The sequence below is a fragment of the Aulostomus chinensis genome, chromosome 3, assembly GCF_037954235.1.
Source record: "Aulostomus chinensis isolate RoL2024-O1b breed Wild chromosome 3, RoL_Achi_v1.0, whole genome shotgun sequence".
In the NCBI taxonomy this organism is placed as follows: domain Eukaryota; kingdom Metazoa; phylum Chordata; class Actinopteri; order Syngnathiformes; family Aulostomidae; genus Aulostomus; species Aulostomus chinensis.
In genome coordinates, this window is record NC_141322.1 from 24041983 (window position 1) to 24064229 (window position 22247).

At 41.9% G+C, this 22247-nt stretch overlaps 1 protein-coding gene across 4 annotated transcripts; it reads left to right on the forward strand.

Annotated features, from left to right (window-relative positions):
• Positions 1–1324: 1324 nt before the first annotated feature.
• On the forward strand, positions 1325–21520 carry LOC147268348 (ras-related protein Rap-1A-like). 4 transcript variants are annotated; one of them, XM_086199861.1, is made up of 9 exons: positions 1348–1364; positions 1486–1585; positions 7783–7871; positions 9429–9497; positions 9777–9833; positions 10856–10996; positions 16231–16374; positions 16665–16793; positions 20516–21520. In XM_086199861.1, the coding sequence occupies exons 3-8, from the start codon at positions 7815–7817 to the stop codon at positions 16752–16754; spliced, it is 558 nt and encodes a 185-aa protein (XP_086055987.1). In that variant the 5' UTR covers positions 1348–1364; positions 1486–1585; positions 7783–7814; the 3' UTR covers positions 16755–16793; positions 20516–21520. The 4 variants fall into 4 exon arrangements, with proteins under 4 accessions (XP_086055988.1, XP_086055986.1, XP_086055987.1 ...); XM_086199862.1 differs by having other exon boundaries at positions 1325–1585; positions 7778–7871; XM_086199860.1 differs by having other exon boundaries at positions 1327–1585.
• The last annotated feature ends 727 nt before the right edge of the window (positions 21521–22247 follow it).

Consider the following 22247-nt stretch of genomic DNA (forward strand, 5'->3'; position numbering starts at 1 on the left):
ACTTGGTAACCCAGAGCAAAGATAGACAACATATAAGCAGATTTTGTACAATCCCACACCTCTAACATTTAATTTTATGATTGCGACAAACCACTGTTTCATCATTTATCAGTTGTTTTCTTAATAAATTGCGAGGAAATTATAAAAAGAAAAAAAAAACACATTACAATTTCCCACATGACCCCAAGTTGACATGTTCTAATTGTATGTATAGTTTAGCCAACTGGCCAAAACTGCCAAATACTCAAAATGCAATTGCAGAGGATTAAGAAAACCAGCAAATATTCATGTTCGAGAAGCTGGAACCAATGGACCTTTGGCAAGTTCGCTGGGAAAGCATTTACCATCACCAAAATTGCTGCTTAACGTTGATTAATTGACATTTGAGTGACTGATTCAGATCTTAATAGGTCTGTGCATTTACTCTTCTGTAATATAAGTTTAAAGGAAAATATACAATTACAATATCCTTTTCATTATCTATATTCAAAGGCCTTACTGACTTGGTTTTGGAAATACTGATGACAACATTGATGACAACATTGATGACAATATTGATGACAATATTGTGACGTCTTTGGCGATGTTACTTAACACAACTTAGGTATTTTTTTTGTAACTGACAGGCACCCACGAAGTAACTCATACAGGAACAAGAGACGGGGAGCTAACAGTCACTTTGGTGGTTGATTTTCATGTGAAAACTTCAGGGACCTTCACTAAAAGCTTTGAAAACCCAGACAATTTTGGAGCTCCTCAGTCAAACTTATTTGTTTTTTTTCCCCCAATGTCTGCATTTTCACTTGACATGAACGCTTGTTAATGAAGGCTTTCAAGGCATGTTTACCTGATCACTTAGTTGTTTAGATTATTATGTGACAGTCAAAATTAATTAAAGTCACACAGGTTATACTTGAAATAAACTAGATGGGCATTTGGACTATTAAAGTTTTAAACTTCTGCTTACTTCTTTTCAAACTGCAGATTTTTGATTTGTCTGCTTATTTTATTTTTTTTCAAGTGCTTTATTTTCATTTTTGTTGAATTTTAAATAAACGGAGTAAAAGGAATGTTAAGGTGAAACGTGATGGCGGGGTAACCATGGGGCTACTAAAAAGAAGGAATAACCACATTTAATACTGAAACTAACTGAAAAGTTAATTGCAGATGAATTGATTGATCTGATTGATTGATAGATTAATGGACTCTTAATTGCTGCTCCAGACTTGTGCTTGAGATAAACTGGTTTGACTGGACTGAAGCCGCTAATCTCACATCCCTTGGGCTTCACTCCTTACAAATAAATCGCCATCAGTGATTTCTGCTGGAGTGATTTCACTACAAAGAGTGACTCGGCCGCGCAGGTTAGATCTTCGTCCTGCTAAAACCTTTGCAACATATTAGATGGGAATACATAAAGTCAAGGTCTGTGAGTGCATTTGTGTTGACGCTCATCACGGTGACGATGTGTCATGCCCTTTTAAGAAAAATGAGAAGTAGTCAGCAGTGACGTCTACTGCGCACACACAGAGGCCAGAGGCAAACTGACACTTGCGGAGCGGCGAGAGACGGCGAGCGAGAAACGGTGAGTGCAAATGCCAAACTTTACTAGATGCTAAACGCTGACATACAAGTCATTTGCGTGTGAGCACAGGACGTGGATGAGTGCGGGATAGTAAGTGGATATAGAGGAGTGCACGGCTTGAATTCATTATTTGTCGGGACAAATGAAAATAATTGTCCGCAAGTAGCTACAAAACGGAGTGTGCACTCCCATTTTAGTCAAGGCCAGGCAGAAGGGCAGGTAACGCTAGCTAACGCTTGTGTCTTTCCCCGAGCAAATACAGCCCTGTGCCAGTTGATTTAAACACCTGCCAAGCCCGGTTGACGTTCGAGCTGGTAGATCCGCCTAATTATAGGGCGTTTCTGATAACCTAGCTGTGTTTTGATTGTATGCCGAAGAAAGGAATGTGTCGGCTATGTAGCTAGCTTGCTAACAAGCTGCAGCTAGCGGCTGTGAAGTGTCGGCGGCCCGTTATAGCTAGCTAGTTAGCGGCATTTTGCTAACAAGCTTTATAACGGGACTTAGTGTTGTTACGAGTACGAAAGTACATCGTTTATAAACGGAGGCTTTTTTCCATTCATCCGGATTAAACATAATCGCAGTTTAATCTCTGAGAAGGTTTTTGATGTGGACTAAATATGATTACTGTTACAGAGGCTAATGTAATAATCACACAACGACGGAGTGTGTTGTTACTGCTCTGCTATGCGCTGGTATTGTCATAGCCCTGGATTGCAGGGACTTAGCATGACCTGGAGTGGTAAACATATGCTACTGCCATAAGCAAATTAGGTAGATTCACTGTGAGCTCACCAAAGAGCTCAAACGACTTTCTTATTTCGGGGTTTGAGCTTCATGGCAGCCTGTTGCAGACGATATCTGCAGCAGAGAGAGTGATGTGGGACAGGAAAGGTGTGTACTCGAACACACAGCGGGTCAACTTTTTAATAATTGATGGTCACAGTTATCCAGTTAAGTAGAAATTTCTGCTCCAGGAGCCCCTGTGTCTGCGGGTAAATGACACATATGCTCCATCCTGTGCCCCAAATCTCTTTATCAGCCCAGGTTTGATGATGAGATTCAAGCTATAACAGCCACTTTCCTCTCCAAGCAGGCCTGCTGTCTTGAGTCCTGAACAGGAACAGAGACTAGAGGAGGCTATTTTAGTAGGTAGCTACTCCTTTTCCATCCTATCAGCATGAAGCCTTTTTGTGCTGGTGGAAAGAGGATGTGGTTACAGGTCAAGGCCTCAGCGACACAGATGCATTCGGCTTATGGTGTTTGTCAGTTACAGATCTTTGTCATAATGAAGTTTTTCGTGCCAAGTTGCAGTTTTGGTGTGAGTCACTGGGTCAGTTTGGTTTGACGCAAAGTTGGTAAGACATGTAAAATTCTGCTGTTTTGGAAAGGCCCCCCCTCCGCTTTATCTTTGTGTAGCATTTGAAATGTCATTGTTACTCAGAAGTCTTGATTTTCTGACATCATGAAATATGTTATTTGTCACTGTGGCGTCTGCTGGTTTACTCATCAGACTTGTAGCAGGATTATGTAAAACGTAGTGCAGGATTTTCACAAAACTTGGTGAAGGAGAGTAAACTAATGAAAGATTTTCATTGACATTGGTGGAGATATGCACTCTTAATAATTGCCCCTCCAGTTTAAGATCGGGTGTTCACAAGCATTTCCGAGAAGTTTATGAAAAATAAACTTTATTTAGCTTTGCGGATAGTAGAGGGTGGTTACTTGGTACACAGCCGATTAATTAGATACTCCTAAGTTGATGTAACTTGGAAGTATGAGTGTGCAGGGGGTTAGAAAACATGATGAAAACTTTGCAGGTTGTCCATGTGCAGCCATGTGATTCAACATATTCATTAGCTTCCTCTCAAGAACACCTGCTCAACTCTTAACTCAGCATAATTCTCTGGACTAACTAAACAGTCTCAGCACTTTGGGTTTTGTCATCCTATAATTTGGACCGAATTACAAAGCTCCACCCTGCAAATCATTATTATTATTATTATTATTATTATTATTATTTTCAAGAAATAAGTTTGCTGTAAAAAAACAAAACAAAACTGCTCCATCTTCTTTACTCTTGACAGGTCTCTGTTGTTAGTAGCTGCTGAGTTAGTCAGTCTGTGGCTTTCTTGCTAAACTTCAAGTGAACACATGATGTGTTTTTTTTGTGGAGGTAATGAGTAACTAGCAGCTTATCAACATTAAAAACATTTTAGCAGACCAACTATTATCTCACCCTGCTGTTTTCTGTGCCTAAACCTCAAGTGGATATTGTTATTATCAGCATTATCGCCGCATATGCCATTTGTGGCAGCAAGCATGCACATAAGATGCTGCTGCTTAACCAGCGGATGTGTGCATTTTCACAATCCATACTTAGTGGAAGTGACATAGGGCAGCTGCCAATCATACCACCCTGCTGAGTCAGGAGCTGTGACAGCTTCATTGCTGTCAGATTAACCTCAGTAGGCCAGGAAATGTTATATCCTGGATGTTGTAGTTGAGCTGTGAAATCTCCTGCGCTCTAACTTCACTTGTGTTTAGTTTGAGACATAGTTTATCCAGCCTCACATTCGTTGCAGTCCTGCTCGCAGAACTACCTTGTCCAATTTCCAGCCTTAGATGGATACATACCTTCGTCCGTAGAGGGTGAGCGATGCAGTGATGTCATAATGGAACATGTTTTCTGTGTTATGTGGCTTTTCCTCACTCCTTATTAGCTGGGGCTACTACAAGAACAGAGCAGGGGTGTATTTGTTTTGTTGGGAATGACAGTGTGTAGTTGGGGGCAGTGGAAAAAGGGGAGAGGTTGATTTTTTTTTTTTTTTTTAAAGGGAGATGTCCTTAAATGGCCTTTTTTTGTGTTCGTACAAGTCGTGAGTGAGCATCTGTGTGTAGGCAGGCAGTGGAGAGTACCATGTTGTGTGTCGTTTTTCCTGGTATGATGAAAATGTCTTTGCAGACAAAGGTGTCTGAACATTAGCATCCTCTTCAGTCCTGTTTTGGCCGCATTCTCGAAAAGACTTTAGGTACGTATGAGTAGAAATCAATAAGAATGGTGCCCTTCGATGTTGTCCAGATGAATATGGAGCTGAGTTGGTTGGAGGCTCGATCAGTGAAGTCATTTGTGTTGGAGGGTGGTATTTGTGGGTTGGCAGGCATCAGGCACAGCCTCTTTGCTATTCCTGAGAACATTAACACACTCGAGCTGAGACATTTTTTCATGCGCTCTAACTCAAGCTCATTAAATCATACCATTTTGCGCTCTCAAGTGCTTTAACGCTCAGTAATGCATTTAAATTTCAAAACGTAATAATTTTTAATTGATATTTCATGATTGGTTTTAACTTTAGATTTTCTTAAAGTCTGTATGTTGCATTGTGAAAATATGCATTACTAAATTCAAGTCAGTACATATACGTGTAGACTATGTATAAGTAGATACTATCCAAAAAAAACCCAAACAAAGACCTGAAGAAAACATGGGAAAATCCAATCTGTTATGATTGTGGGGAGGAAGGGTGTACTGTGCTGCGTTTACCTGATGTCCCACAGAACATTTGGATCAGTAGTGAAACAATGATTTGTCCTGATGCATTGACATCACTCATTCTCTTATGATTTTTATTTAACAAGGGGGCAAGATGGAATTCAGCTGCGCTTTTTTGGACGAGCAGACATCTTCCACAGTGACCTCTGAAGTCACAGATTTATTTCCTGATGTCATGTGTCTTTGCAGAGCTCAGTTCATACAAGAAACATTGCGTGTCCATATCTTAGGCTTACTCTAAGTGTGACATTGTCTGTCTGATACTGTACATGTACTTGACTCTGAATTTGTTTACATGAATGTGCTGCAGAGACTGTTTGCATAGGCAGCCCTGTTCTCTTTCTTGCCCTTTAAACGGCTCCTCTCTAATAGTGCAAGGAGAACTTTTCTTTGTGCATGAAGGATTAGTGAATATGAATTATTCACACTCCATGCTTCATATCCCACATGGTCACTGCTTGGGTTTGAAGTTGGGGGTCTGTCGTCCCCTGTCCAACACCCCCCAGAGTATTTATGAGTGTGCTGTAATAAGAACAGAGGACGAAGGGATCATCTGCTTCCTAAAATGGCTGGCGATTATCTTTCTATGGTTAGTTAAGGGTTAACTTTCAAGCAAAGCTATACTGTGCATTTTCAGCTCAGTCTCTGTTCTAAGAAGCTACACATCAGACTCATGTCCCCAAAGTGTTAGTGGCTAGTTTAGTCTCAAGTCCTGCCATTCTCAAACTTAAGCATCCATCGCCCCGATTCGAAATCTGAAAAGCGTCTGCGGCTCCTCCAGACTTCAATAAAAACTCTCTCTGATCAATAGATGAAAATAAGATAAAGTATTTCCCTGTATTTCTGTCACATCACGCAGAGAGCAATTCTGTGTGAAATGCAGACCTCTGAACACAGCACAAATGCATCCGCATATTTGTAAAGACACAAATGTAATTCCAGTGCACAAGCTTAACCCAGTTGGATTGGATGCAAACCGACCGAACCGCCTGGCATGCGTCGTGTCTCGTTTTTTTACAAATTCAATAGCAGCCTACATCAGCAACCTGTGCTGACTGTGTCACGGTGCTAAATCCAACCTGGACTGCATTAGTGACTGAAACACGGCCCATTAACACTACACGTCATCTGTGGCAGCCACTTGTAGGTCTGGGCAGTTCTTTGAACCATGGAAAGATGCTAAGGCTTGTCCTCAAAGTTCAACAGTGCTTTGACTGACTGGACACGCAGCATCACTGAGAGAAACTTGCACTAGAATAGTCTTGGTTACTTGGTTCTCGGAATGTTCTTGGTTTAATGACCGCTGCTTTTCGTTCGATGAAAGATTTAGATTTGATCATGACGTGTATTGAAAATGCTGTGGTCAGCATTTTGCAAAACTATGTAGACATCCAAAAAATTTTTTTAAATGGGGATGGGGAGACCGCACCCTAAGTGTCGATGATGTGACTGAAAGCAAAAAGCTCAGAGGAAAACAAATGGATGCAGGTGTGTCTGTGTCTGTTTGGGAGAGAGTGCGTGAGATCAGGACGCATAGCTCAAAAAACAAAATCAATTGGTTGCAGCCGCCAGGAATCAATGAAAGTTTGGAAAACATTAGGCTTACTGACTTGTTACTCACAGAGCTTTATTGCACAGGACAGAGCGTCCGGTTTGTTGTCACCTTAAGTAAAACTTTGTTTCACTTCGCTGCGTCCACAGCAGCCTCCCTGCTGGCCGCCCTGAGTGTGACTTTCAGCGAGGGCTCCCCCAGTCCGCACAGGCAGCAGAAGCCCTAGAAATGACACCGGGGTAGAGATTCAGCACAGTTTTCTACATGCATAAAAAGTTTTGAATAATTGATTGTTTTGTGCATAAATCATTTGATTAAAATTCATGATGCATTGCATCTTGAATCACTAATTTTTATCACCCCTATTGGAGACATTTTTACATAAATGTGATATGATATGATACACTATGAATTAAGAAAGTAATCAATGGATTCTTCCCACTTCAACTTCTAAGCCTCAGTGTCGCAGTGTCTGGGTCTGTAGCCCAACTTGTTGTGACCCAGTTGGCTAACCTAGCTGACTTTCTGCCCCAGTGTGTGCCAGTGTTTCAAAGCCGTCGTATCCCTTAAAGGGATATTCCACAATTTCCTTCCCACCGCCCATTCTCGGGTTGTAATTTGTCAAAAAGACTGATGCCAAATTGCTGTTGTACAATACAAAAAACAAACAAGTGGTTACAAAAATCTTATAGCAGGGTGTGTTGTGGTGTATGAACGCCAGATAATTGTGTCATGAAGAGGAATATCAGCCAGATGCATTTATCATCTCCCCCTTGAGTTCCCCCACACTCATACACACCACAGCTGGCTTGTGTTAGAGAGGGGTCACATACTCCTCACCTCCTCCACCCTGAAGCAGCTCCACTTATGGGTGTTCCCTCCATTGTTGTGCTGCCTCTTGTCCATAACCTTCAGGAATGACTAGAATCCTTCCCTTCTGGAGAGGAAAAACTCGGAGAAGAGACTGAAAATATTCCTTTGTCTCACTCGAAAGTTTGATTTTTTTTTTAATAGCTTTTTTTTCGATGTTCCTTTTTTTTTAATACACCTTTCCTCAACTTGTCTTTTGCTTCTCTTCCTGTTTGTCCAGTGCAGATTGTTTGGCTACCTGGTGAAGTGATCCCGCCATGCGTGAATACAAGCTAGTGGTGTTAGGCTCTGGAGGTGTGGGCAAGTCCGCTCTGGTGAGTATTTCCTCCTGACTCACCTCCTGGGAACCCTCCTCATCTGTGACACCTTTTCAGTGTGTGGAACTCTCTCACATAACTTCCAGTTAAACAGCTGGACAGAACTATGAGACCACAGCAGAGATTTGAGTGTCATTTTTATTTTCTTTGACTATTTACTGGTAGCATGCTTGGTGTAACCAAGAACATGTGCTGGTCGCTGTTAAGATCTGTATAGTGGAGGGGGCCAATTAATCTTATCAGATAAAATTTCTATTTTCAGTTACAGATAACCAAGTTCAGATATACTGCATTCTGTTTCGCAATGATGTTGTCATGTTGTCTTGAAAGTCCAGCGCACCCTTTTCCTTTTATAGTGGTCTGCTTTCACCCTCATGTCTGATAGGGGATTATTCATACAAGTAGCTTGAAACATTCTGCAGGACTTTAAAATGTTAGACCAAAGTCAAAATTGCACCCGGGCGAAAAAGGTGAACATCCTTCTCATAAACCTGAACTTGGAACTCTCCTTAAAAAATACTTGTACTTCATTGAACATGGTAATAGAAATATACACTAGATTAAAGATATTTTATAGTATCTGTATTGATTCACAAATTTAAAAAAAAAATGGATTCATGATGCCGAATAAAATAAATAAAAACGGTTCACTGAATCTGTTTTTTTCCATCCTCATAACAATTGCACAAAATGTACTCAAACAAAAATGCAGGTATTCATCAGCCATATATTGGTATGGGCAGTTTCAGCAGTATCGGCAAACAAGCTGTCATTCACTGTTGATCGTTTTGAGTTTCTGCTCATTCCTATTATAATTCTGTCTTTCGTGAATTTTGGTTCTGTGGCACAGAAATGGGGAATAAATGACAAAAACAAAGCGCACAACAAAAACCACAGGCATCGTCTATCTGCCATCAACACTGTGTTGGTATTTTTCAAAAAAATCGAAATGGGTGCATCCCTACCTCATTCCGATTTAGCTGGAATCAAACATTCCTGGTCTGCATCCACCTGTAGGCTCTCTATGTAGATCAGTCTCAGCCAGTCTAGGCTTGGCATTGGCAGTAGCTGTATACAACAGCCTCTTTACATTAGTCCAAGCATATTTCGAAGGGCACATTGACCTTTTTTTTTTTTTTTTTCTTTTTAAACCAATTTAATATTTCATTGTAGATTTGATGAGGAAGAAACAAAACCTCTTGAACAATTACGTATTTTGTCGTAACCTCAAGTTTATCCGCAGACTGCAAATGTCGGTGAAATGTTGAACGCAGCGCTCAGCTAACTTCGACCAGGTGTCAAAGTCAGGTTAATCCCTCACGCTGGCAGGCCCACATGTCTAGACCTTAAGATATTATCAGATGAACTCTGTGTACCCCTAATGTAAACCGGCCTTGAACCGCAGCGCTCCGTGCAGCATAGTTCACATTTAGTCTCCTCTATTGTATTTGACTGTAGTCTCTTAATGAGCTTGGGGTCTCTCTGGATGTTTTCTTCTTGTGGTCAGGAGGACGACTGCCCTAACGTCCGCGTTCACTGTGTCTTCTCTTACAGACAGTTCAGTTCGTACAGGGAATCTTTGTGGAAAAATATGACCCAACAATAGAAGACTCGTACAGAAAGGTGAGTGGGGCGGGGCAGTGGCAGAAAGGCTGGCTATCAATGCGCTCATAGTTAGCATCTGCTCTGCAAGTTCATGCAATGATATTATCATCCTACTCTGTGTAGTGGAACTCCCTTCACCCCCTCCCTTCTATCACATTATCATCTGTTCCCTCTGCGGTTTTCCTCTGATAGTTTCTTCATCTGCTCATACCTGCAGTATGTGATGAAGCTATTAACCTGAAATTAAGCTCAACATTGTTGTGTCAGTTTCATAATCAGTCTGTCCTTTTCTTCCAGCAAGTGGAGGTAGACGGGCAGCAATGTATGCTTGAAATTCTCGACACAGCAGGCACAGTAAGTGAACTCGGCAACACTGAAACTGTGTATAGGGACTCAATGTTTTCAACATTGAAATTAAAGGTGAAGGGAAAATGTGTTCTACAGAAAAGCAATTCATTCTCTGGAAAAAAGAATTTTGAGGCTGACGGTAGGTTTAGAGGAGGTTCTTGAAATGAGGGGCACAAAAACACGTTTTGTGAAGAGAGGAGCTGGAATCGCAATAAAAATGTATCAGCTGAGATGCCGTCATCACTCACAATTTTACGCACTATTTTATCCCAGTATAAAGTTCACTATGATGCATTACTTTACCAGTGGTGTGACTCCTGTGGCGTCATTGTCACTCAGCTAACGATTTGGTAGACAGGGGACGCATGCAGAACCGTGACGTGCCGGACAGGAATCAGATGCAACTGGCACGGATTTTTCAGACAAACATTTCTTTACACTTAAAAGGTCATTCCTTTTTATACAGAAAATACTGCTAAGCAGGTTGTGAAAAAGGGGTTAAATATGACAGACCTAAGATCTATTGTAATAGAACAGGATCGATGGCCGGGGTGTAACTTGTAGGGGTCCTGGGTCAGGTCAGTAGTCCCGTGGTCCGAGTGGATTCCTCTCTTTTATTCACCACAGGAACGGGACGGGACAGGCCTAACTGAGTCAGTTTTATAGTTCTCAGGGTCCATCATTGACCGCCATGGTGATTTTCCAGGCCAAGACAGGAATTGTACAAAATTCTGACATGAGTTAATGATGTATGTGTTCATGCTTGAGGAAAACCAATAGGCTCCAATAATCTGCTGATACAGCTGTGAATGAACTTTGGAAAAACCTGGCACATGTGTGATGTAGTGACATGTGCGGTGGCGGTGGAACTGTAGGACCGAGGTTCCGAATCACAAACCAGGTCACAACAATGTGACCTCCTGCTATAGGCAATGAACATTAACGACAAATGTTTACCGCTCTGTGGAAAGCCTGAAGAGATCTGACGGAGCTCACGGCCTGCTGGCTGCTATTTGTCGCCCCTGTAGGAGCAGTTCACAGCAATGAGGGACTTGTACATGAAGAACGGCCAAGGCTTTGCCCTGGTATATTCCATCACAGCACAGTCCACCTTCAACGACCTCCAGGACCTGAGGGAACAGATTCTACGAGTAAAGGACACAGAGGATGTAAGTATACGCTCACAAGTATGTTTACATCAGAGCCTCATTTCACCTTTACCGAATGAAATAAGTCTGTACTTTATTAGTCTAGACAACATGAATGTCAACTGCAACAGGTGGAGGTATGCAATCTCAAAGTGGTGATTGTAGTTTTAATGTGATTTCCTGCTTGGATGGGTTGTGGATACCAGATATTAGAAATGAATACAGATAGATTACACTCACCCTGCTTCCGTATTCTCACCCGCCTACATAATTCAGCGACCCGATCCCACTGTCTCTATGGATACCATTCAACACTGTAATCGCTGCATCTTGTGCAAGATAATTACACATTTGTATCAGCCGAGCATGATGCAGGTGGGATGACCGTGTTACTTATGTGTTGGAAACAGTGAAAAGGCACGTAATGAAAGTTGTGTACCGGGTGTAACCGAGCATGACCACATATTAGTGCAATTTCATCTGTGCGGAACACAGGCACAGCCAGTGCCTTCTTAACTGATGTGCTGGTTCCAGTGAAAAGCGAGAAAAATCGTAATCTCCGTATGTCAAAGTGCTCTCACGAGCAACTGGAAGTAGGAAACTTCCAGTCTCTGAGGTGGGAGAACACATTGAACCCCTGTCCAACTTAGATCCAACTGGGAAATTGTGATGTTTGTCTGAAGTCTGAGGAGGTTTGATGTTATAGTGTTAGGTTGTACCCAGCACAGGCAATCGTGACATCAATCAGTACTTGCAGTTTCCTATTGTAAATTTGTCTTTGTCATTTAGGTAGGTTTCATTTTAGTTAACAGCTTACTGGTTAACTGCTTAATGCTACCAAGAGGTGCAAAGGGGAGAAAAGTTTCTGGTAAATTTCCAGAAACATTTGAAAATTGTTTGTGGCAAGTGGTAGAATTATCACCTGTATTTTATGCAAAAGAGTTGGAAACTTTCCACTGGTATATATAAGAACCGATGAATATATGGGAATCAATGGGAATAAACTTGATTTTCATTTTGGGGTAATTTGTGCTGTCTACTGTACACTGTGCTGTGTTTTGGGGGCCACGCCTTCTGCATGCAATGAAAGAATCCATTTAAGTTGTGCTCACAAATAAATGGAGTCAAAAATGTCACAAATGTTGTATTACAAATATTTGCATGAATATCTACTTACGAGGGGAAACTCATTTAGTATAAATTACCCTAAAATTGCAAGTTTACTCCTGTTCATTCCCATGGAAAGTTGCCAACTTAGAATATTTGCAACCTTAATGCTGCTTAACTACCAGCACTGTATCAGAAAGTCACTGTTTAGGGGTCATTTTTGTTGTTTTTCTGTGTTCTGACGGTAGAAATGGAGCAGATTTCCTGGGGTAGACCATGTTGCCTGTTTGTCGTCATTATGTGAATGCTTCTAACTCGAGGGTGGAATGTGTCCAAATGGGAACCGTCCCAATTTCCATCTGCCTGATTGCACCATCATTTTAGCCTTTTCTGCATATGATCTGGTCGCTCCCTCTAATAAAAACTGAGGTTCATGTCGTTATTTTCCCAGTTAGCTGTGTGTCAGTAGCACATTTTCATTTTTCGTAGCTCTGTGAGGCCATTGGAATGAGTAATCCCTCCATCCCCTCTCTGGTGGTGCAGATAGAGCGTCAGCAGGATCAAGGATGCCCTTTTTTGGTGATCCTTGCAGGGAATGAATGTTACCCCTCTCTTCCACTCTTTCCTTCTCTCCCTTCCTTGCTCTCTGTTCCCCATCAACCATCTCTTTTGCCCATCTCTGACTCTGGTGTCGAACTTTTACACCACGCTTTCCAAATTTCTATTTGTCCTTCTCTCGCCCCCCTCCCCACTCCAGATTTATATCTTTGACTATACACTCATACTTTTTATTTTGACTGGCCTTTTCAGTGCCTCTTTCTGTGTTTCCCCCTCTTCCACACGGCCAGGCCTTGTGGCCTTGCTGTGGTCTGGCACTCTGCATGAGTGATTGGACTGTCAAGAATGATGTGCAAGGAAAGCCTCAGTTCATCAAAAACACACTCGATTGTGAGGCTGTGGTACTTCATGAGAGCCTCCGTGGTTAGGGAACTAAGGTTAGCCTTAGGCTAACTGATGGATTGCAGGATTAGTGGCTCCTCATCATGCAAGAAAACTGTTGACATCCCACTCTTGGAAAGTGTTCCCTTTGAATATATCACCTATCTTAACCTTTTGAGCTTATCGGGCTGTTTTGTCCACGCTGCCAGCTGTTAGTCCAGCGGTGATGTTAGCTTTACCTATGTTGGCTGTGACATCTGTTTATCTTTGACCTCTTGCAGGAATGCACAACCAAAGGAAATGCTTAACATGTTTCCTATTTCATCCAAGACGACAGATTTCTTTTCTTTTCTTTTCTTTTTTTTTTTTTCTTATTTGGAGAAAGATTTTAAACTATTGCAGAGCTAAAGCAGACATTCCAGTTGCTGCTACAGATGTTTTCGTTCTGGGGTCAGTTTCGCACCATTTACTGCAAAGCTGGCAAAATGTACAGACTCACTTAATATTGCCAAGCTCAATTACAAGGGCTTTTAATGACTCTACATTAAACACAGTTGGACCAAATTCCATCCACTTAGAAATAGTCGTTAGGAGGGAAGAATAAAGTAAGTGAGCAGTCCCAAGTGTATTAAAAGCTTACTTCCCCAACTTCTCTCCACAGTTCTTATGTAAGAGAGGTCTTATGACTTTTTCAGGCCATCTCTGTTTCTGCTTGTGTGACTAGGATGATACTAATGTCTGTCTTAATGCTTCTGACTCACTCCTCCATGTGGAAGTGCTGGCTCCATTCATTTCGGCTACTCTATACTCCCCTGTTCTGTGTTCCCCCACAATCCGATCGTCAGCATGCCATTGTGGGCGGGATAGGACCTGTCTGTAGCATGTTAACTACGTCTGAACAGACTCTCTGTGGGCTGTGTGGATTCTTCAAGTGGGCTAATGTGTCCTGCTGACACAGAACATTTTTTTCTTCCCTGCATACCTCCATCCTTCCATCCCTCTCTCCATCCTTTTCACTGCAGCTTGGCTCAAAGTGTGTGTTACGAGGGCATACCACTGGTTCTCCCAGGACCCCTGGGAGAAATGTTGTTCGGCAGTCCAGTCCAAGGGTTTGTTTAGATATCAAACATCAAGGAGCAACCTCCATGGGGTTAATACAAACATCCCAGTTTCCTGTCGTCTGCCCCACTGCCTTTAACAAGGGAGAAAAGGAAAGAAGGACACTGGTGTATTCCTCCTACACCTTCACATTTTCTTGTGGAATACCGCAAGAAGTAGGGCTGAAGTGAAGGCAAGCTAGCACATGTCAGGATATTACCATGTTGCTTACAAATATCAGGTTTTCCCGGTCCACAAACCCCGTCTAGGGGACATTTCTGGACCAGAAGCAGAGTGAAGGCAGGATTTCCCATGCATAGATTTATTTGTTGCGGACCTACCACAAATAGATTTCCCCAGCAGATATATTATTGGCGCCTCTTCTGTGGAGTTTAAAGTTTTCCACAAGCTTATTTCTCTTGCTTACAAAGCGTTACCACAAACACAAATATCCCATGAAGCTTCAGGGAACTTAAACGCCATTTGAGTATCAAAACCTTAATTTATTCTTATGTCATACAGTTGGGTACCAGAGTTAAGCTGACAATAAATGTGGTAATAGTGTATTCCTACACACACAGAGTCTTCCACTGTCATGTAATTTCAGAGAGCAGCCGAAGCATGGAATCAAGCTGATATGTTCGAAAACATTCAGGAAGGAAAGCGATGTTATCCCAGCTGGGCGGGGCTGCCATGACTTCCTCCGGGCCAGCATGCTCCCTAGATAGCTGGTCAGGAAACAGCAGGCAGGATGAGACGCATCCCGACACCCTACTGCCCCAACTCTGCCCACCGTGACAGGCAGGGCTGAAAATTTCACCCTGAATATTCACTCTTCCTTAGGTTTTTTTGTTTGTGTTTTTTTTTTAACTTGGTTTCTTCAGCATGTGACTGCGTGTGCAAAAGAAGAAGTGATTTGGGGAAATCCAGATTGTGTTTGGTTTCAGTGGCTTTATTATTGGAGTCAGAACAGAGTTTTGGCTGAAAGAAAGTAATAGCCACACTTGCTGTTTTGTTGTGGGGTCGATTCATGTTTCTGTCAGGGCTGATAATGAAGCGGCTATTAGTTAGTCGAAGTGATCCGTAGCTGATAATTGGAGCTGTAAATATTTCAACTTTATTTTAAGCAAGCTCGTAGAATATCTGTCCATAGTATATTTGGGGAAAAAAATAAAGTCAAGACAATCGGTAAACTTTTAGTAGAATGAGGGTTAAAAACATCCATAAAATAAAGCTTAAAACAAAAAGTGCCCTCTGTAGCCCCCAGACTGAATGGAACAAATGCAAATTACATGAGCATTATCATTGTTGTGTAGAATAACTGCCTGGGAGAGTGCAGTCTGCTTCAGAGGGGCTCACACATCACACTAGGGGACTTTGTAATCTAACAGCTGATTAAAAATGTGCCATTACTGATAAAATGCAAATTGACAAATACGGAAGTCTTTTATCAGGCAGTGCTGATAACTAACGGTCCTCTTTTATATAGATTTGAATGAATTTTAATCATTTCTGTTGTATAACAAATTATTTTTCTCTTGTCTCTGCAGAGGGGTGATTTATTAATTTGCTTGACTTTGTGGTGCTAGGATTGAAGCTTCAAATTCAATTGAACAGGCTCAGAAAGCTAATGATAATGTCTCCTCTCTTGCTCTAAGAGGGTGAGGATTTCTTGTCAATTCCCCCCCCCCCCCCTAATATTGCTCTTCTAACATCCCCACATCTATCCATCCGTTAGTGTTCCTGGTGTGACTACAAGAAGCCTCTGAAAAAGCTTCCCAACTCAGAACGCTTTATGCGGAAAGCAGCAGGTCTTTGGGAAGCGTGCTGGTGGATATGATGTGAACTGGGCCACCTGGATGCTTCTGCCTTTTAATTCCATGTTGCCTCTGTGGTTGTGATTGTGTGAGCTCACTGCAGCGAGACCAGCAGGCGCTGCAAAGTCATTTTGTTCAAGTCTGTTAACGACCTCCTCTACCTCTCGATACACCACCTCTGTCACGACTTGCAATATTGAACCTTGTTTTCATTCATATCTTGTAGAGTCAATGATTTACTTTGTGTTCACCTACCTACACATTAATAAAATAACTCCTCTCGTTCTTCCTCAGGTGCCGATGATCCTGGTGGGGAACAAGTGTGACCTGGAGGATGAGCGTGTGGTGGGGAAGGAGCAGGGCCAGAACCTGGCCAGACAGTGGAACCACTGTGCCTTTTTAGAGTCCTCTGCTAAGTCAAAGATCAACGTCCTCGATGTGAGTGCACGCAGACACAAGCCACTGGTCAACAACCAATCGCTCAAAAACACATCATTGATCCGTCATTGGAATACTTGCAAATTAGACCTACATCTTCAATGTGATTTAAAAAAAAAAAAGGAAGAAAAGCACTGTGTACTGCAAATGTGCCTGTGGCAATGAGTGTTCCACCCTAGTTACAGTTGTTTAGTGTAAATGGTGAAGTGACTGCATTCACAGATGAGGTGCTGCAGTGCATATAGAGATGGTTACACAATCTTGACTGGTGTGTTGTTTGCCTCTTGTAGATCTTCTATGACCTGGTCAGACAGATAAATAGGAAAACGCCAGTGGAAAAGAAGAAGGCAAAAAAGAAATCCAACTGTGTGCTGCTTTAAAGACCCCCTCCTCCAGCCCCTGCAGCAGCTCTGAGCCAGGTGTGTGTGTGTGTCTGTGTGTGTCTGTGTGTGTGTGTCTCTTTTTAATTTCACAAAGCATCACAGTTTCCATAAAATGCTTTTGCATCTTCATCAGGTTGATGCCCAGCCCTCTGTGTGGTTTTAGATTATGCTTTTTGCAGTTTTTGTTGTTATTGTATGTTATCATTTCCCTGTTTGTTTGTTTATGACATAGTAGTGCAAACTCCTCATGAAGCCCCCGACAAGGTAGAGAAAGATTCCTGAAGAGCCTTAAAAAATGTAAAAAATATATGCTCCAATTTAGAAAGAGAGCTCCCCCTCCAGGTAGCAGGAGGTACAGCATGCACTGCACCACGAGTTGAAATGGTCAATTACACAACAAATTGTGTTTGTGTAGGGAAATGAAAGCCAGCTTTCTTGGCCATATTTTGTTATCTTTCTAAATAGAATAATCTCCCATCAACTCCTGTCCTGATTCTAATCATCCAACTGGACCCAGGAAATTTCCTACTGTTTTTTGTTGAGTAATTCTTCTTTATTTTGGGCTTTAAGACAAGGAACAACTTCATGTGGTGATAAATTAGTCATCACGATCTTGTTCATCTTTTGTCCTCAATGTGTAGGAGGTTCTTGTTACTTTCTTTAAACCACGGCAGTGAACAATCGTGTGGACAAACATGTCTCTGATACTGACGAGAGGAGCCAGTGGACGGGTCTGGACAGCTTAGCTTCCCTGAGTCAGGCTTCCGAAGTGTGATTTGCTCTCATTAGCATGTTTTTCATCTCCAGTATGTTGCTGATTAAGTCTCTGTGTGAAGGCCTCAGCAGCGATCTGTCTGACGAAAGCTGTCATCAGGGCGTCTACTGGAAAAATCCAAATAGTTTCAGATGAGGTTTTTTTTTTTTTGTTTTTTTTTTTACATCTTCTCATCACATTATAATACACAGTTTTGGTTTCAGTTGAGATGCTATTTTAAATGTATAAACGCTGATGTAAGGTTAATTGTAAATGGTCCAAAAAATGTCCCTCCAGGCTGATGATCAGATTGTAAACAGTCCTATCAATGATGCCGTTCATGCCTATCTTATCGCTGTGCTTGGTCAGCAATCATGTTCATATGCTCTCACATGCCTGTTGGATTTAACTCATCAGTCACCCACTTGGAGAAACTGCGAAGAATGTTTCCACACAGATTTACAACGTTGTTCTGTCAGAAGTTGGGTTCTTGTGACATCTCGTGATGTGCCTCCAGCCTCTCGTGGAGATCCTGGTCTTCAGTGTTTTCCGTTTGTTTAAGCTTGTGAATTTAACAAGTCTTTGTGTTAGCAAGGAGCCGGTCAGCGAGACGATCTGGCAGCAGGGAATGAAGAGTGCACACGTCATATTTCATTTCATTCTCATGATCTGGCTCCGTTCCTGTCCAATCTCAGCTCTGTTGTCCTTCCTCTTTTTATTTACTTATAATACATTAGTCCTTTATTTCCCCTTTCCCTGTGTGGGAGTTTCCTTCATGACAAAACACAACCAAAAATAAAGTTCCTTTATTATCCATGCGTGACTAGGAAATTACTCCACACAAAGCACTGCAAATGCATCTTGGGAGTTCTGAGAAGTCCTCACCTTTGCTTGATATGATCATAAGCTTTCACAAATAATATTCATTAACTTGTTTCATCCTGTCTGAGTGAATGTCAGTGGTGCAGTTTACTCCGTTTACCAATATCAGTACACGGCCTCTTTCCTTCCTTCAGTTAGCTATCAGATCATCATGATCATACATCTCAAAGTCATAGTTTCACATCTTTGAACTGTCCTAAAAACACCTGCTGAATCTGGGCTATCTATGGCAGCTGGACACGTGTTTTGTTTCTGCTACAGGAGTGAAACTGTGTCACTGTTTGACCACCCAAACTCAGGAACCAGCACTTCCATAGTGAACCAGAAGAAAAGAGGTTATCAAAAATTGGTCTAGAATACAAGCTTTTTTAATTGATGTGTTTTGCATGGAAGAAGAGATGTTTGAAAGAGTGTATTCTCCTAATCACCTAATACTTGGGTTTGAGTATAAGAAGAGAACCTCAGCATTGCCAGATCTGCTGCATTTCTCTTCAGTCACTTCTAACATGTGACGACTGTGAAATAAAACGCTGATATTAAGAGCAGATTAGTGAAGCAGACCGCACCATTGTGCCATGCTCAGACATCAGGGTAGCTGAACCACCCACTGTGGTCCCCGTCTGAATCCTCCCGCGTTGGTCAGTGAGTTGGAGAGTGTGTGAGAGTGGGGCCTCTGTCAGCAGCAGGCCCCGGGGCAGTGTCTGTCCCCCCCCCAGTTCACACGCTGGCCAGCCCAATGAACCAACACTAATGGGATTACAGCCCCACTGTTCCACTGCTCACAACACACCAGCACCTAAGCTGCAAGAGAGAGAGGCTTTACAGTGGCTGTCCCAGGACCAGACAGGCAGGGAAGGTTAATCATTGCACTTTTCATTTGTGCACATGTTCACAATGGAGCACGATGACTTGACGTGGTCGGAAACTTTACAGCTGTGTTCAGAGAATCTATTTAGCGGGTGAACTTTTTTTCTTAAAGCATCTTTATGATGGAAGAAGGTACCTGTTTGTAGAGACGCCACTTTGAGCAAATCCTCCCACGAGTTAATAAACACATGAAAACACTAGTGCTCCTGACTACACCAGGCGTTGGACAAGTAAGCTGGCCACTCACATTGATCTGAAAGCTCCATCACAACTACATCTGGTAGATGAGCTATTAAATAACAGCATGGGGGTGGAGGCCAAGTTATGTCATTGTGTACACTCGGGCCCGTGGTGGTGGTGGGTGTTAGTGTTTGGTCAGTACCTGTTGGCTGTGAGTTAGAGCTGCAACGATCAGTGGATTGATTATTGATTGATAATTTCTAAATGTCAGACGTGGTTCTTCAGGTTCTTTAAAATAGAAGTTTTTGCTGCTTTTTTTTGTCATGTATGGAGAAAAGGAATAATTTGCTTTGCTTAGTATTTTTTTTTCTAAATTTCATGACATTTTATTCACAAAACAATCATGGAAGAATATCTTTGCACTCCCCTTAGCAGGCGTACATCAGCCAGTGAGGGCACCCCCCCATTTCACCCACCATGAAAATAAACAGGAATGTTCTCATCCTCTTTTTTTTTTTTGATTGAAGGACAAAAAAAGTATCATTTTATGGTGTACAGACTTCAGTGTAAAATAAAGTATCCTGTTAGTGTGGTACAGGAGGACCTCAACATGTGCAAATCTAATTTTGCTGACCTCAGGGCAAACAAAGCCTGTGTACCTTTTTTGCGCTCTGGCGCCCCCCTTAGGTCGAGAGCCGTTGAGCTAGTACATGTATTGAGGAGTCCTGGTGTGTGAACCATAGAACAACTGTTCACACTCTCTTCGCTAGGGTGCTCGGCGTTATCTTCAGCTCTGATCCTGAGTGGTGAAGCTGACAGTGCTGGGTATGTGCTCCATCATCGGCTGCTGGACTCACGGGCGCAGCAGCGATAGTGTCAGTGTGATTTGTCATGCAGGGTCTGTTTTTTTTAAACCTTGATTTGTCTCTTACTATTTTACTCCTACTCAGCGTTGTGCTTTCGGTTGTGATGTCATTGAACAGCCAGTAGAGTGCGCCAAGAACACAGAGGCTGGGTTTTTGGGTGTCTAGTCATTATTTGGACTTGAAATGAGAACTTAACCACTTTCTTCCAGAAATGCTGTAATGAAGAACTGTTGCCCTGATTGGAACGTGCCAGCATTCCAACAGCCCCGCCCCCTCCTTCCATCAGCCATAAACGGTGAATCAGCTGACCGAACTGCTCCTATGAAAGACGAGGATGATCTACGAGAGAGTGAGAGAGATGGAGAAATTTAAAGAGTGAGAGAAAGACAGACAGTAAGAGAGAGAGAGAAGACTCTGGTCTCTCGCCTCTGAGGACCTTCCTCTGTGTCTCAGTCTCAGTGTGAACCCTGAACGGACAGTCACCATTTCTGCAAACAAACACCACAACAAACTGATGATGATGATAAAAGCGCAGCAAAGCCTCTGACAGTATAATAAAAATGTCCATGAGATGCCTACATGGCTAGAGAGCAGCCCCCTTTGTTTTGATTTTTGTTTTTTGACAGTTTAACTGAAATAAAATAATAGTGCTAAGATGGAAAACGACGTTAGAAACACAGATTCAGTATTTTTCATCTTTTTCAATATCGTATTTGAAAGACATGGAAGTTGATCTCTTTAGTTGTATGATTATAAATATTCTTCTAAAACGAGCATGAAAAAAATGCATCATTTATTAAGTGTAGTTGTTTTCAAGTGAAATCAAGTGGAAAAGTGAGAATTTTTTTAATGCCATACACCTATTCTCCATGCCTGTCATGTCAGTGATGATAGATCAAGGTCTATGATATGTATTATTATTTTTATTTTTATTTTCTTTGTTTGCCCTGTTGTTCATGGACTTCTCCTCTGCAAATATCTCTCTCTGATGTGACTTAATTTTATACTCAGTCACTGGGATTTCATAGCTCCCATAATATATTCTAATGCCATTTTTTTGCATTAAAAAATGGGTCTTTTATAGAAGAAATATGGGGGAAAAATAAGGATTGATTTCTATGTCTCTTGAAGCTGAAATATATTATACTAAACCAACTCTAATAATGCTTCTTGTGTTTTTCTGTCAACGATGTTCCAGCGTTTATGCATTATTAAAGTACATTTTAGTACATTTTCATTATATTGGTCAATGTATTTTTGTGAATTAAACTTTTATCCAAAGTGCATTTGACTTATTTGAGGAGAGTGCAATTAACGGAATGTTTAATTTAGTTCATTTAACAAAAGAGCAAGTGCACGAGGACATTCATTTTTTGCTTTAGTCAATTAGATATTGATTCTGTAGAGTGCGTTTGTGCATCAGCAGCTGTACAGTCTTGGGTGCAGGGGGATATTTTAATGACCACTAGGAGGCACTATATGAACAACATTCCACACACCCCTAGAGGGAGGCTGTCACAGTCTTGAAGCAGTGTCCTGTATGTGGCTTATTTGAAACACTCACTGTCAAAGTGGTGCACCCTTTTGTAATATTTATTTACACAGAGCTGACTGGGGTTTGGGTTTGGGGGTGGGTGGTGGTGGTGGTGGGGGGGGGGGGGGGGGGGTTCACATGAATCAAACCCACACTATGATTTGGGGACTTTGTGCACTGAACTGCAGTGTGGATTAATTCAAGCATCTCACCTGAAAGACGGGATTTTCTGGAATCCTCTCTCACTGATTTCACGCTCAGAAGAAATGAGGCTTTCATGCTGACAATAGATGAAAGGTTCCAGGTTCCAGTGACTGGCACCACTTTGATAGATGGCGAAATGGAACAGAAATGCGATCTGGCCTGAATGTTACAACAATAAATGGTAAAGGCTCATACACCTTAAA

What these genes read in the sequence shown, in the direction of transcription:
- LOC147268348 (XM_086199862.1), top strand. Translation starts at nt 7,815, where the DNA reads ATGCGTGAATACAAGCTAGTGGTGTTAGGCTCTGGAGGTGTGGGCAAG. An exon ending in TAGAAGACTCGTACAGAAAG is followed by an intron (nt 9,498 to 9,776) that starts GTGAGTGGGGCG and finishes CTTTTCTTCCAG; the next exon opens with CAAGTGGAGGTAGACGGGCA. An exon ending in GAGTAAAGGACACAGAGGAT is followed by an intron (nt 10,997 to 16,230) that starts GTAAGTATACGC and finishes GTTCTTCCTCAG; the next exon opens with GTGCCGATGATCCTGGTGGG.